This window comes from Emys orbicularis, chromosome 1, assembly GCF_028017835.1.
Source record: "Emys orbicularis isolate rEmyOrb1 chromosome 1, rEmyOrb1.hap1, whole genome shotgun sequence".
In the NCBI taxonomy this organism is placed as follows: domain Eukaryota; kingdom Metazoa; phylum Chordata; order Testudines; family Emydidae; genus Emys; species Emys orbicularis.
The window spans coordinates 144,830,585-144,844,863 of NC_088683.1; the positions used below are offsets into that span (position 1 = coordinate 144,830,585).

Below are 14,279 nucleotides of genomic sequence, written 5' to 3' on the forward strand. Positions count from 1 at the left end.
GAGGGGAATTAAATAGCAATCAATATACATTAGAAGTTATGAGATGTAGAAAATCAATAAGGGAAGCTAAAGCTATCAGGGAAAAATCAATAGTTGGCAGGGTTAAGATCAATAATGAGAATTTTTAAAGTATATTAGGAGCAAAGACAAACAAACAAACAAATCCTAACAAAGGTGTAGACCCATTATAAATGGAGACGGTAAAATAGTTTATAATAATGCAAATAAGGCAGAATAGTTCAATAAACATTTCTGGTTTTGGATAGAAGCAGGATGTGTATTCATACTATGTGAAGAGGGTGAACCACTCTGCAATTCATGGTAACTAAGGAGGATGTTAAACAGTATCTACTAGGGAAAAACTTTTTTAAAAAATCAGCACGCCTGAATAGCTTATAAAATCTTGGAATAAATAGAAATGGAGGACTGGAAGGAACCTCATGAAGTCAGCTAATCCATCCCCCCACACCAAGACAGGTTTAAGTATACCTAGTCCATCCCAGTTATATGTTTGTCTAACTTGTTCTTAAAAGTCACCAATGACGTGTGTGACGGGCTCAGTCACAGAGGGGACCGTCCCCCTTGGGACTGCCACTTGATGATCTGAAATTACCTCTGAGCCCGTTTTCCCTGCCAGCTTGGAACTCCAGAACCCTGCCTTGTTGAGTCAGACATGCTAGTCTGCTGCAACACAGACCCGGGTCTTGTCCACACCCCGAAAGCTGCAGACTTTAACCAAAAACTGCTCAGCAGGTCACCTGTCTCCGGCACCCAGACACCCATTTCCCAATGGGATCCAAACCCAAATAAATCCATTTTATACTGTATAAAGCTTATAGAGGGTAAACTCATGAATTGTTCACCCTCTATATCCCTGATAGAGAGATATGCACAGCTGTTTGCTCCCCCAGGTATTTATCACTTACTCTGGGTTCATTAATAAACAAAAGTGATTTTATTAAGTATAAAAAGTAGGATTTAAGGGGTTTCAATTAATAACAGACAGAAGAAAGTAAGTCACCCAGCAAAATAAACCAAAACCACGCAAGTCTAAGCCTAATACATTAAGAAACTGATTACAGGTAAAATCTCACCCTCAAAGATGTTCCAATAAGCTTCTTTCACAGACTAGACTCCTCCCTAGTTTGGGCCCAATCCTTTCCCCTGGTACAGTCCTTGTTAGTTCCAGCAGACATCTTAGGTGAAAACCAGGGGCTTTCTCATGACTGGCAGCCCCCTTTGTCCTGCTCCACCCCTTTATATAGCTTTGGTACAAGGCGGGAATCTTTTGTCTCTCTGGGTCCCCATCCCTCCTTCTAAATAGAAAAGTACCAGATTTACAATGAATTCCAGTATCATGTGACATGGGCACGCATCCTCTGAGACCTCATTCTTCATTATCCACAGGCTGGCCCACAGGTACACAGGAAGGCTTGCAGGTAAATAAACCACCTACAACCAATTGTCCTAGTCAATAGGAGCCATCAAGATTCTAAACCACCATTAATGGTCCACACTTTGCATAATTAGAAAAGGACCTCAGAGTTATACTTCATATTTCTATACAAATAGGAGGAATATATTCAGTAGTTTATAACTTTTGTTATGATACCTTACAGGAGACTTTTGCATAAAGCATATTCCAGTTACATAATATTCAAACTCATAAGCATATTTCCATGAAACATATGGAGTGCAATGTCACAACGGGGATTCCACAACCTCCCTTGGTACCTTTTTCCAGTACTTAACTATCCTTAGAGTTAGAAAGTTTTTCCTAATATCTGACTTGACTCTCCCTTGCTGCAATCTAAGTGGATTACTTCTTGTCCTACCCATCGTAGACAGAAAGTCCAAAACTGGACACAGTGCTCCAGCTGAGGCCTCACCAGTGCTGAGCACAGCAGGACAATTACCTCCTCTGTCTCTGTCTTACTTAGGACAATTCTGTTAATTAAATCCAGAATGACATTTCCTGTTTTCAAAACAGCATCACCCATTTCACGCATTGATCCAATATAACCACAGAATATTTTCTGCAGTACTGCTGCCTAGTCAGTTATTCCCCATTTTGGATTTTTTGCATTTGATTTTTCCTTCCGAAGTCTAGTACTTTGTACTTGTCTTTACTGAATTTTAATTTACTGATTTCAAACCAATTCTCCAATGTATCAAGGTCATTATGAATTCTAATACTCTCATCCAAAGAGCTTGTGACCCCTCCCAGGTTTGTGTCATCCACACATTTTATGAGTTTATTCTCTACTCCACCATCCAAATCATTAATGAAAATATTGAATAGTACCAGGCCCAGGAGAGTGATATTATTTATGTATCCATAGGAACACAGTGACCAGAGAGAAAAGTATTAAAGCAACTAAAGGCCAACAAGAGTATGTTTTACCTAATCCTCAGCATTTCCCTCAAAACCTGGGCTGGCCCAACCTATTCCAGGTACCCCTGCTTCTGGGGACTGGGTTTCAATCTCCTTCCCTGCAGACCCTGCCTCTCCCTCTCTGTTCATCAGGGCTCCCCTTTTCATAGTTCCCAAGCTCTTTGTTTAATTTGCCCACGTGAAGGGCCCCTCCCCTCTCCCAAGCTAGGGGGGTTGTGCCCGGCTTGGTCAGAGGCAAAAGTTGAAAGGCCTTGACACCTGTATTGTCAGTTAAGTACCAGTGACTGGGGTCTCTGTAGTCATTTTCTGCCTTGCTGGGACATGTGGGGAGCTCCAGCAGGAGTTACTCTTTCAACCCTGGTAGGAAATGGTAAAACAGCAATAAAAGAAACAGAGGTACACATAATATACATAAACATACAGATATCTCCCATGGTCTTCGCAGGTGTCATAGTAGACAAGCCACTGAACTAGAGCTCCCAGGGTGATGCTGTGAAAAGGCTGAGGTGATCCTTGGAGGTTTAAACGGGGGACCAGTGAGAAGAACTGGATGAAATGTAGGATTTCCAGCTTACAGGAAACTTTGCTATTTCAAAACTTCCTGTGAACCAGAAATCCTCTCAACATTTGTTCTGGAAACACCAACACATGGTGTGTCCGACATGAAATTTGCTCCCAGGGACACCAGCAGATGCTGAGTGACACTGACATTCTTGTCAGTTTCACCAGTGCTTAGAGAAAAACAAAAATGTCAATTTATCTCAGCTGCTGCTGGGGTTCCCAGGGTCTGTGGCTCTTCGGCAACCTCCCCATGCAGACTGCCTTGGACTGGGGACCCCTGGGCTTCCAGACTCCTGGGCCAGCTGGTGTCCCAAATAGCCAGGTGGCCGGAGAGTCTCAAAGCTCTGGGGTCCCCGGTCTGGAGCAGTCTGCAATGCAGGGCTGCCTCAGAGCCAGAGATCCTGGGTATCAGGATTCCATCCCAGGATTTCTAAATTCCCTGGTGTGGAGCTGGGAGCTGATCCCTGTTTAAAGCTGGGACTCCCTTCTCCATGGCAGGGTTGCCCTGGAGCTGCAGATTATAGAACACCAGGGTCTCTGGTGCTGGGGCAGTCTACATGGTGCAGCTATCCCAGAGCAGCTGACCTGAGAAGACTGGGGTACCTGGCCCCAAGACAGTCTGCATGGCAGGGCTGGCTGGAGCCCCCCAAAGCGAGCTGACACTTAACCATGCAGGTTTCTGCCACAACACTGCCTGTGGTCTGGAGAAAGTTCATTGCACCCAACTCACTTTCATGGGAAATGTTGAGTTCAACAAACCAGCATTTTCCAATGAAGCTCTATTTTGTAGGATAATTTCTGACCAGGGACGTGATTTTACCTCTGTGTACAGCATGGTGAGACCGATACTGCATCCAGCTGTGCTGTCCACATTTTAAGAAGGATATTTAAAAAAAATGGAAAGGGTGCAGATGTAGAAGGTCTTTACACCAATATTCCACATGAGGATGGACTTCAAACTGTCAAGAACAGTATCCCTGATGAGACCATGGCACACCTGGTGGCTGAGCTTTGTGACTTTGTCCTCACCGACAACCATTTCGGATTTGGGGACAACTTATACTTTCAAGTCAGTGGCATTGCTATGGCTTCCCGCATGGCCCCACAGTATGCCAACATCTATATGGCTGACTTAGAACAACGCTTCCTCAGCTCTCGGCCCCTAGTGCCCCGCCTCTACTTGCACTACATTGATGACATCTTCATCATATGGACCCACGGAAAGGAGGCCCTTGAAGAAATCCACCTGGACTTCAACGATTTCCACCCCACCATCAACCTCAGCCTGGACCTGTCCACACAAGAGATCCACTTCCTGGACACTACAGTGCATCTAAGTGATGGTCACATAAACACCACCCTATACCGAAAACCTACTGACGGCTATACTTACCTACATGCCTCCATCTTCCATCCAGGAGACATCACACAATCCATTGTTTATAGCCAAGCCCTAAGATACAACCACATTTGCTCCAATCCCTCAGACAGATACAAACACCTACAAGATCTTTATCAAGCATTCTTAAAACTACAATACCCGCCTGGGGAAGTGAGGAAACAGATTGACAGAGCGAGACAGGTACCCAGAAGTCACCTACTACAAGACAGGCCCAACAAGGAAAATAACGGAACACCACTGGCCATCACGTACAGCTCCCAGCACATCATCAACGATCTACAACCTATCCTGGAAAATGATCCCTCACTCTCACAGACCTTGGGAGGCAGGCTAGTCCTCGCTTACAGATAGCCCCCCAACCTGAAGCAAATACTCACCAGCACTACACACCACAGCACAGAAACACTAACCCAGGAAGCAATCCCTGTAACAAACCTCATTGCCTAGTCTGTCCCCATATCTACTCTAGTGACACCAACAGAGGACCCAACCACATCAGCCACACCATCAGGGACTCATTCACCTGCACATCTACTAATGTTATATATGCCAGCATGTGCTAGTAATGCTCCTCTGCCATGTTCATTAGCCAAACCGGGCAGTCTCTACATAAAAGAATAAAGGGACACAAATCGGACATCAGGAATGGTAACATACAAAAGCCAGTAGGAAAACACTTCAATCTTCCTAGACATTCTATAACAGATTTAAAAGTAGTCATGCTTCAACAAAAAAAACTTCAGAAACAGACTTCAAAGAGAAACTGCAGAACTAAAATTCATTTGCAAATTTAACACCATTAATTTGGGCTTGAATAGGGACTGGGAGTGGCTGGCTCACTACAAAAGCAGTTTTGCCTCTCCTGGAATTCACACCTCCTCATCAATTTTTGGGAGTGGACCACATCCACCCTGACTGAAGTGGCCCTGTCAACACTGGTTCTCCACTTGTGAGGTAACTCCCTTCTCTTCATGTGTCAGTATAATAATGCCTGCATCTGTAATTTTCACTCCATGCATCTGAAGAAATAGGTTTTTTTACCCATGAAAGCTTATGCCCAAATAAATCTGCTAGTCTTTAAGGTGCCACCGGACTCCATACTGTTTTTGTGGATACAGACTAACACGGCTACCCCCGATACTCAGGACCCATATGTAAATCTGTGGTTGAGATCATCCTTGAATGGAGGAATCACCGAAGACGATGATGATGCTGCTGCAACCAATTAGACTGTGGATCTACAGACAACAGCCTCTTTCACTGTGCATCCCTGATTCACTCCCGGGGCACCGTCCAGCCTGTGCAATGACTGAGGCAGAGATCTGGGCAGAGGAGAATGTTTTGGCAAAGTTTGGTATTAATCCAGCCAGAAATGAAAAGTGAAAGCTGGACGAGAAGGAATTGAGAGGGACAAGATGGCTGAGATAATATCTTTATTGGACCCACTCTTGTTGGCGAAAGAGACAAACTTCTGTGCTTACACACAGCTCTTCTCTGTACGTTCAAAAGCTTTTCTGTCTCCCACAGAAGTGGGTCAAATAAAAGCTATTACCTCACCCACCTTGTCACTGATATCCTGGGACTAACACGCCTACAGCAACACTGCATATAAGAAGACAACTGTCACTTTTTGGAAAGTTTTCTAGTATTCTGTCAGGACAGCATCTCTCAAAAATCTCTTGGTGCAGAAACGTCTCTGTTACAATATGTGATTGTTCTCAGTGATGTCTAGTGCACAGGGCTGTTTTGTAGATGGCTGGCTGGTTATTTCTGGAATAATTCTGAATGGGCCCAATCCTGAGTCCTTTATCCTGCTTCTATTCAGTCTGTACAAAGCAAACTCACATTACAGTCAATAGCTGACTGCCTGAGAAAGGACCCCTGGGTTTGGCCCTATGAGCTGGCCCTGCACCTCTATACAGGGAAGATGGGGATTAGTGACAATATTATTCCTACTAAATGTTAAAAAGAGAGAAGTTAAAAATAAAACGTGTAATGGGTCTGTAGCTGTAATGTTAACTATTGAGTCACAACAAATGACTCCATAATATGATATTCCTGAGCTGTGTAGGGTTGAGGTATATTTTTGGCTGAGCTCTCTATTCTACCCTAGATCTACAGGGTAGCAGAGACTGAAATTTTCTATTACTGGTTGATCCAAAATGTGAGAAGTAACAGAGCAGACAGGGGAGTGCTCTCTGCTAAATCTAATTCTGGCCAATCTGGGAGAATTTGCCCATTCCTTGGTCACCCTATGAGGGTGGCAAAGGGGCTACACAAATGCCCCAGATGCTGTACCTCTGCGGTTGGGTGTCTGGGTCTGGATTTTAGAGTGAGGTTAACGTTTTCAAAAGTGCCTCAGTGACTTAGGAGCCTAAGTGACATTTTCCTTTTCCATTTTCTCTCCTATATGCATTTTTAGACACATTCAGAGGGAACGGGAAAGGAAAGACGTGGCACTGAAAAAACTGGAAATGAGATAATGAAAACGCTTCACAGTCACACAGGGGGATCCTCAGTGACCAGTGACATGAACAGTAATAATTACAGCTCAGTAATTACAATCATTACAGGACTTGCTCTGATTTTTGTTCATTTCTCATTAGGGTCACAGGCACACAACACCCTCTGGGTTCAAACCCTTTTGTCTCAGGGGATTTGCCTTTCAGGATTGAGCTGGCTGATTCTTACCTGAACAGGTCACTCCAGCATCCTCTCCATGACTGCAGTCACTCTGACCCCATCCCTCGTTCTCACAGTTCCAGAGAGCAGACTCGGTACCATCACAGGCAACTTCATCCAGCCAAATTGGTCCAGATCCTGCTCCAAAATGAGCCCGGCGAGGGGCACTGACAGCAGCTCCACATCCCAGCTGCTTACAGACAACCCCAGCATCTGTCATGTCCCAGTTGTCATCACACACCGTCCCCCACTGATCCTGGTGTTTAACCTCCACTCTCCCGGCACAGGGGCTGCCTCCATCCACCAGCTTCAGCTCATCAGCACCTTCAAAGAGAGACACGGAACAGGTCAGAGCGAGCAGGGAGCCCCCTGCCCAGCGTTATCACAGCAGAGTCCGTGCCCGGCAGCAGGGGATCCGCGCCCAGAGCCAGGAGAATGGGACATGCCCAGAGCTGCCTCATGGTGCCACCTGATCCCGTCTCAGGGCCTCACACTCGGGGCTGTCAGTGCTGCAGCTCTCGCCATTTTATCCCCACTCTGGCGATTTGGGGTGTTTTTACCTGTCCCATGAGAACACGATGAAAGGCGCCGACTCTCAGGGTTTCCCTTATTTCAGATGATGCCATCTCCTGTTACTGTCACTGGGGCTGAAGCCAGCGAGATGCCACCATCTCCCTACAGTCTGTCAGTGTGTGGGAGTGAGGCCGCCTGGAGTAAAACTGGCTGCCACTTCCCACTAAAGCCCAATGGGAACATGGCTGTCTCTGTATGGCTGAGGGGGCTGGAGAGGACCCAGGGACTGTGATGGGCAGCAGAGACCCAGTGAAAGGAGGATGGGGAGAGTGAGGGGAGCAGGGCACTGGGGAGACAGGAGGCAGATTCAATGGAATGGGGTAAAGATGATGAGTCGGCCGGAGGGAGGGGTAGGGAGGGGGTTCTGGAGCCAGGGGAGAAAAGAGGGTGGGGAAAGGAGAGAGTCTGAAGTAGGGGGCAGGAGTGACAGAGCGGAGGAGGGCTGGAATGGGGGTAGGAAGGGGCAGGAGCAAGGAGGTGTGTCTGGAGTAGGGGTGGCAAGGAGGTCAGAAAGCGCGGGCAGGAGGGAGAAGTGTGGAGGGGAGGGGTGTCTGCAGTGGAGGTTAACAGGGAGGCAGGAGTGAGAGTCAGAAGGGAGGGGAGGGGACAGGGATCTAAAATTGGGGCAGGAGGGAGGAGTGGAGATGGAGCACAGGATGGTCTGGACAGGGGAGCAGGGAGCATGGGGCTAGAGGGGGTTATTGAGCAGGGGGCAGGAGGGAGGGGAGGAGAAGGGGGTTTAGAGAAGGGGGGTCTGCATGGGGAGAAGAGGGGATCTTATAAGGGAGGAAGGAAGAGGGAGGTGTGGGGAAGGGTGAACTTGTGGGGGAAGGAGGGAGGGGGTCTGAAGCAGGGCATCAAGAGGGTGAGGAGCAGAGGGGTGTGGAACAGAGGATGGGAGGGAGCGGAGGTAAATCAATCCTGGTGTGTTTATGATGACATTGTAGTTGATATCAATGGTTGATGTCAGTGTGAAGGTCAAGGACACCCAGAGGATTCAGGGAGCCTGGGGCAAAGCAATTTCAGGGGCCCCTTCCATAAAAAAAAGTTGCAATACTATAGCAACATGTATTTGGAAATGTAAAAAACAACCAGTGAAATACATTCAAAAATTAATTTGTAATAATTTGAAAATACACTAAATACATTATTTAAAAACATTAAATGCTTTAGTGGTATGTATACATTTGCAATTACATAATGGGCTGTTGCTGAGTGATGGTGATGGTTGGTGCCAATGGGCTGTCGCTGCCTGGGGGTGGTGCTACTGTGGCCCGGGGCTGGGTGGGGAGCTGGGCTCTGGGTCGGAGGGTGTCTGGTTCAGAGGGGCTGGGCTCGGAGATGGGGGTCAGGGATGTGGGGGGATGGGTCGGGGGGGTGTCCGGTTCAGAGGGGCTGGGCTCAGAGATGGGGGTCAGGGATGTGGGGGGATGGGGTCGGGAGTTGCCCGGCTCAGAGGGGCTGGGCTCGGAGCTGGGGGTCAGGGCTGTGGGGGATGGGGTCGGGGGGTTGCCCGGCTCAGAGGGGCTGGGCTTGGAGCTGGGGTCAGGGCTGGGGGGGATGGAGTCGGGGGTGCCTGACTCAGAGGGGCTGGGCTCGGAGCTGGGGGTCGCGCGGTGCCCGGCTCAGAGGGGCTTACCATGCCGCCTCTCCCAGAGCTTCAGCGAGCCGCGTCCAGGAGCTTCTGCTGCTTGGCCTGCCGGAGCTCACAGCCCCACCCCCTTACCACGCCACTCCGAGCGGGAGGAGCTCAGGCTCTCCCCGAGCCATGCTGCTGCAGCGCCGTCCAGGGCCGCTTTTGGACGCAGCGCGCTGAGGCGCCAGGGGATGGGGGAAGGCGGAGGCGGAGGTGGGGGGGAGCCTCCGACAATCTCATGGGGGCCCCTGCGGGGCCCGGAACCTGGGGCAAACTGCCCCATTTGCCCCCCCTCTGGGCGGCCCTAGTGAAGGTCTCCAGTATCTCTGTCTGTAACTCACCCCTGACCAGTAACAGAAGTTCTGGGTGTGAGTGGGAACCATGCTGCACGAATTAGCTCAGTGGCTGTGAAGCTATTTCCCAGCCAGACCTTTGTCTGTCAGAGGAACTGAACCAGGAGGAGAGAGCGAAGGCAGTGCTGGGCAATGGACGGCAGTTCCCATCTCAGGGGTGAGGGGAGGGTAAGTGCAGTCTCCAGCTGAGCCGCCAGGGGGAGTCGTGCAGTTTGGGTGCACTAAATGGTGACTTTTCAGCCTGTGATTCTCACCCCCACTCTGGCAGAGGGGTAGAGGGGAGTTGAACAGTTCAAAGACAGACTGAGAAACAAGACTGGATGGTTTTTATAGTCTCATGTTTTTTGATCTGTGGCGCTTGGCAATACTTCTCCCCACTGGAGCTTCCTATCCCCACCTGCCCCATCGAGACAGGTGCCATCCCTGTGTGGGTTGGGCCCTGCGATTTCAGGCCAAGAGTAGCTCATGGGGATTCAGCTAAATCGACTGGGCACAGGACTGAGCTAACCCGCAATGGCCTCTCTTGGACTGAAATCGGCGCAACCACACGGACACTAGCGCCACAGGCCCCAACACTCAGAAAAGGAAAGTGGTGCTTAAAAGGAAAGTAGCTACCTACACATTTCTCTCTTCCACTGGTCTCCATAGGAGCTGGAACTAGGGGTGCTGAGGGTGCTGCTGCACCCCTTGGCTTGAAGTGGTTTCCATCATATACAGGGTTTACAGTTTGGCTAAATGCTTTCAGCTCCCCCACCATACAAATTGTTCCAGCCCCCCTGCTGGACTCTTCCCGCCCACCTCCCCAGGGCTCTTCCTCCCTTCTCTGCTCCCCTTTCTACCTGGCCTCTCTGCCCTGCATCCACAGGCTGCTCCTTCCCCAGATGAGCACCAGACCCTCCCCCCACTCCCTGCCATTGACTTTTCCCCCAGTATCAGCTCTGAGTTCCACTCCCTGCCCCCAGTTGTCTCTAGAGCTGTTTGCATCTCTGGGGGTTGTGGAGAGGCAAAGCTGGCTACTGGGAGACAGGCAGTTAACACAGAATGTGAGGACAGGTCACTGGGATAGTGGCTGGGAGAACTGGTGCCCAGGACAGGGTTTGAAGACCCAGGACTGTCCCTGAGACTGGGAGCAAGTAAAGGCATCATTATAAAGCCCATGAGTTACAGCTACATGTCAAGTGCCACTGTGACCCCTGGAACAGGCTGGTTGCAGCAGTGGATGGCTGAGCTGGGGACACCATGTTTATGGAGCCTTCATGGAGCTTAGAGAACAGTGCAGTTCACACCAGTATATGGCCAGACCATCCTGCTCCTTCAATGCCGAGCAAATACAAAACATTTCTTTCGCTGCAATCCACAGGGAAGGTTATTCAGGTGCCGCTCTGTTCAATCCAGTCCCAAAGGAAACCCCTTGGGCCTGGTCTGCACTAGGAAAAAGGGGCTTTTTTCAATCGAGTTAATTCAGCGACGTTCACTTGGGCAGGACCCAGGGCTGTAACACTGCTCTGGATAAGTGCACACACAGTTCTGTTTCCCTGCACACAGTAGAAACTAACAACAGCCGGCAGTTTCCTTGTTCAGAAACCCCCAGCCTGCCTCTCCAGTGAGCTCCAACTGGCTTTGTTTCTTTGCTCCCTTCCAGGATCCCGGTCAGAACTCCTTCTCCTGGCTTCTCCCTCCAACTGACGTACTCTGATGCCAGTATCCTGGCCCCTGCATTGGCAACAAGGAAAACCCCTGGCTTTTAGCTCTGCCCTGCCCATGTGCCCAGTGACTTTTTCAGTAGCCCCCACTGTCTGCAGCTGTTTTAACGACATAAAGGATCTTTATTGCTCCATCTGTTGAGCCTAAAAGAGAGTTCTCACCCTGCCATTGGCTTTCATGAGATCTGTGATTGTCTTTGGATTGAAGATTCCCTGATTTCAGCCATCAGCCCCCCTCTGGATAACCAGGGCCAGATTTCCAATTAGGCATGTGCCATGGGGGACCGACATTGTAGGGGCACTGAAGGTTGCCAAGTATGCGATTTTCTAGCCTTCAGTTGCCAGGTTTTTTTAGCAGTTGCGATTTGTGATATTTTGAGCTATTTTACTACCCTAATACTGCTGCCCGCACTGCTGAGTTCTTGGGAGGGAAGAAGCCTCCTGATCTGCCCCACTCCCTGCTGAGACACCCCACAAGCCCCTTGTCTCACATCATGCCCCCTCTCCTTAGGTGACAATTGCAGCATGTGCAGAATTCTTGTCAGATGGAGGCAGAATTTTTTTTCTGCAGAAAATGTGGTGCAGTTCTGCCTTTCTCTCACCAGAGGCCGCTGTGGCACCAGAACAGCCTGAGCTGGCTGAGGCTGACTGGTCCGTTGGGCAGCAGCAAACACCTAGCAGGCGGGTGGTGGGTGCATTTTTTCCTCAAGTGAAAAGTCACAGCAGCCTTCTTGGAGCCCAGTTAGGAGGCAGAGTGGGCCATACAGGGCTGCTGGGGGTCACAGGGCCACATGGGGAAGGAGGGGGGCTCCAGGCAGGGCCACATGGGGAGGGGAAGGGGCTCTGAAGAAGCTGTGCTTAGGGGCGCATAGGTTTAAATCCATCCCTGAGGATAACAATCATATTTGCATACTGAATCTATCTTATATTTCCACTAATTCTGTGGCCCCACTTGGAATAATGACCCAAACGCAGCACCCTGAACCCTGGGGAAGTTCAGATCTGGGGCTGAGAGTGAAACTCGCAGCTTTGGTCCGTCCCTGATATTTTATCACTTGTTTGCCTGGACACCACATAATTGTACAAATTTGTTTTTCCACACAATTTAAATAGGCCAATAATTGTGAAACACGATCTTCTGGCAAAGACTGACATGGCCTCTACTCGGGGCTCAGGGAGGAGAACTGGGGCACTGAAGGAAAAGGGAAAAGTAGCTACATGGTGATATCCCCTATATTGTAAACTCCCCCGTGTCACTCTGTCTGCATCATGTGAAGCATACTCAAATTTCCCATTGAAAATAAAAACTTTCTAGAGGATGATGCACATCAGTCCAACAAAAATACACTGAGCTGAACATGTGCTTGGCATCATTATAGGACACTCTCCACAAATAACTGCGCAGTCATTTATCCCTCACCAGGAGTCACTATAGAATTCTCTGCTTTTTGGTCATGTACAGTGAAGGGTTAAAATCCATGCACATTTTATATAACAACCTGGCATATGGATTGTGCCAGCTCTTTTCCAGACCAAAAGTGCAGAGTTTGGTCAAGAGACCAGAGGCCTAGCAAATAGTGATTAGCTAAGAGAAGCAGAACAAACAAAAGATAACCTTGCTTTGCCAAAATAAGCCTAGTCAGCAAATTGCCAGGTTAGTCTCTAAGGTGCCACAAGTATTCCTGTTCTTTTTGCAGATACAGACTAACACGGCTGCTACTCTAAAACCTGTCACCTGTCTGTGAATCCCTGTTCCTGTCACTTGCCCCAGTGCCTTCCTCATCATTCTGCCCCCAAACTGGGTCATCTTCAGGGTCAGATACTTCTCTGGCATCATCATAACCAGCCCCTGGGACCTCTCCAGGCAGGGCAGGGGCATGTGACATGAAGATATGAAGTAATTAAGAGAATATTCATAGTGAAGATGGACACAAACTACAAGTTGGAGATGCACCAGCCTCACTGGTCCATGGGGATCTCTCAGCACTTCCACCTCAGGGTGGTAAGAGGAGCCCTTCTCTGGAACCCTCAAACTGAGGGATTTCACATATCACATTATCTGATACATTTTAGTAGAGATTGAAAGGATCCTAGAGCTCCCAGATGACAAGGCGAGGGGGGGAGGGGATGTAGAAAGTGGTGACTGGGATCTAGTCCAGAAGGATTGCTCCACAAGGCATTTTGCTATAATAATTACAAATGTAAATTATTTGGAATTGCCCAGAGTTTGTTCCCAACTTCCTAAACTTGATGTTATTTTTAAAATGTCTTTTCAGTGTGTTCTCCTGATAAAGTTTACCCCAAAAAATGATATCGGTCTCCAACGTACTCACAAAGAGCACGCTGCCAGCTACTCCTTTCCTTTATAAAAGGGGGAGCCAGCTCGGGCACCCCTTCTGACGACGGCTGTGATAGTACGGCACGGGGAGAGAGGTGATCCCTCAAGGAGGCCAGTCCCAGGCCACTTAGGTCTTTATAAATCATCACCAACATTTAACCTCCACCCAGAGCTGGGCAGCCAGTGCAGATCCTGCAGCACAGCTGTAACATGCTCCCAGCGAGATGCCCTGCTCAGTGAGTAGCTGCCATTTGCACCACCTTTGTTCTCGGAATAGTTTTAAGGTGCAGCCGCACACAGAGGTCACTGCAATAGTCCAATCTCAAGGTAACAAAGGCCTCGGTAACAGTGGCAAGATCCAATAAATCCTGAAAGGAAAAGTCACAACCTCCTAGCCAGGCACCGATGGTAAAAAGTTGACTATAAAAGTTAACCCTCATTCCAGTTTACCCAGCTCCCCTAGTAAAACACAGAGGAGACTTACATTCTATGTCCTGAATTGTGAGGAGAAGAAGCCACAGCACCGGAGTGGAGAGATGTTCCTTCATTGCCAGCCTGACTTGCTGCCCCCTCCTCACACTGTACTGGCTGCCCCTAAGCACCTGCCAGGCCTCCTCTGTGTCTGACAAGTGACAA

At 48.9% G+C, this 14,279-nt stretch overlaps 1 protein-coding gene across 1 annotated transcript in view; it reads right to left on the minus strand.

Annotated features, from left to right (window-relative positions):
* LOC135886431 (deleted in malignant brain tumors 1 protein-like) overlaps positions 1-9,532 on the minus strand; it is a 71,130-nt gene extending 61,598 nt beyond the window's left edge. Inside the window, exons 1-2 of the mRNA XM_065414191.1 lie at positions 9,340-9,532; positions 7,050-7,364 (exon numbers count right to left, since the gene is read on the minus strand). Of these exons, the coding sequence (XP_065270263.1) occupies positions 7,050-7,364; positions 9,340-9,532 (508 nt within the window). The remainder of the gene's footprint in view (positions 1-7,049; positions 7,365-9,339) is intronic.
* Positions 9,533-14,279: the final 4,747 nt, after the last annotated feature.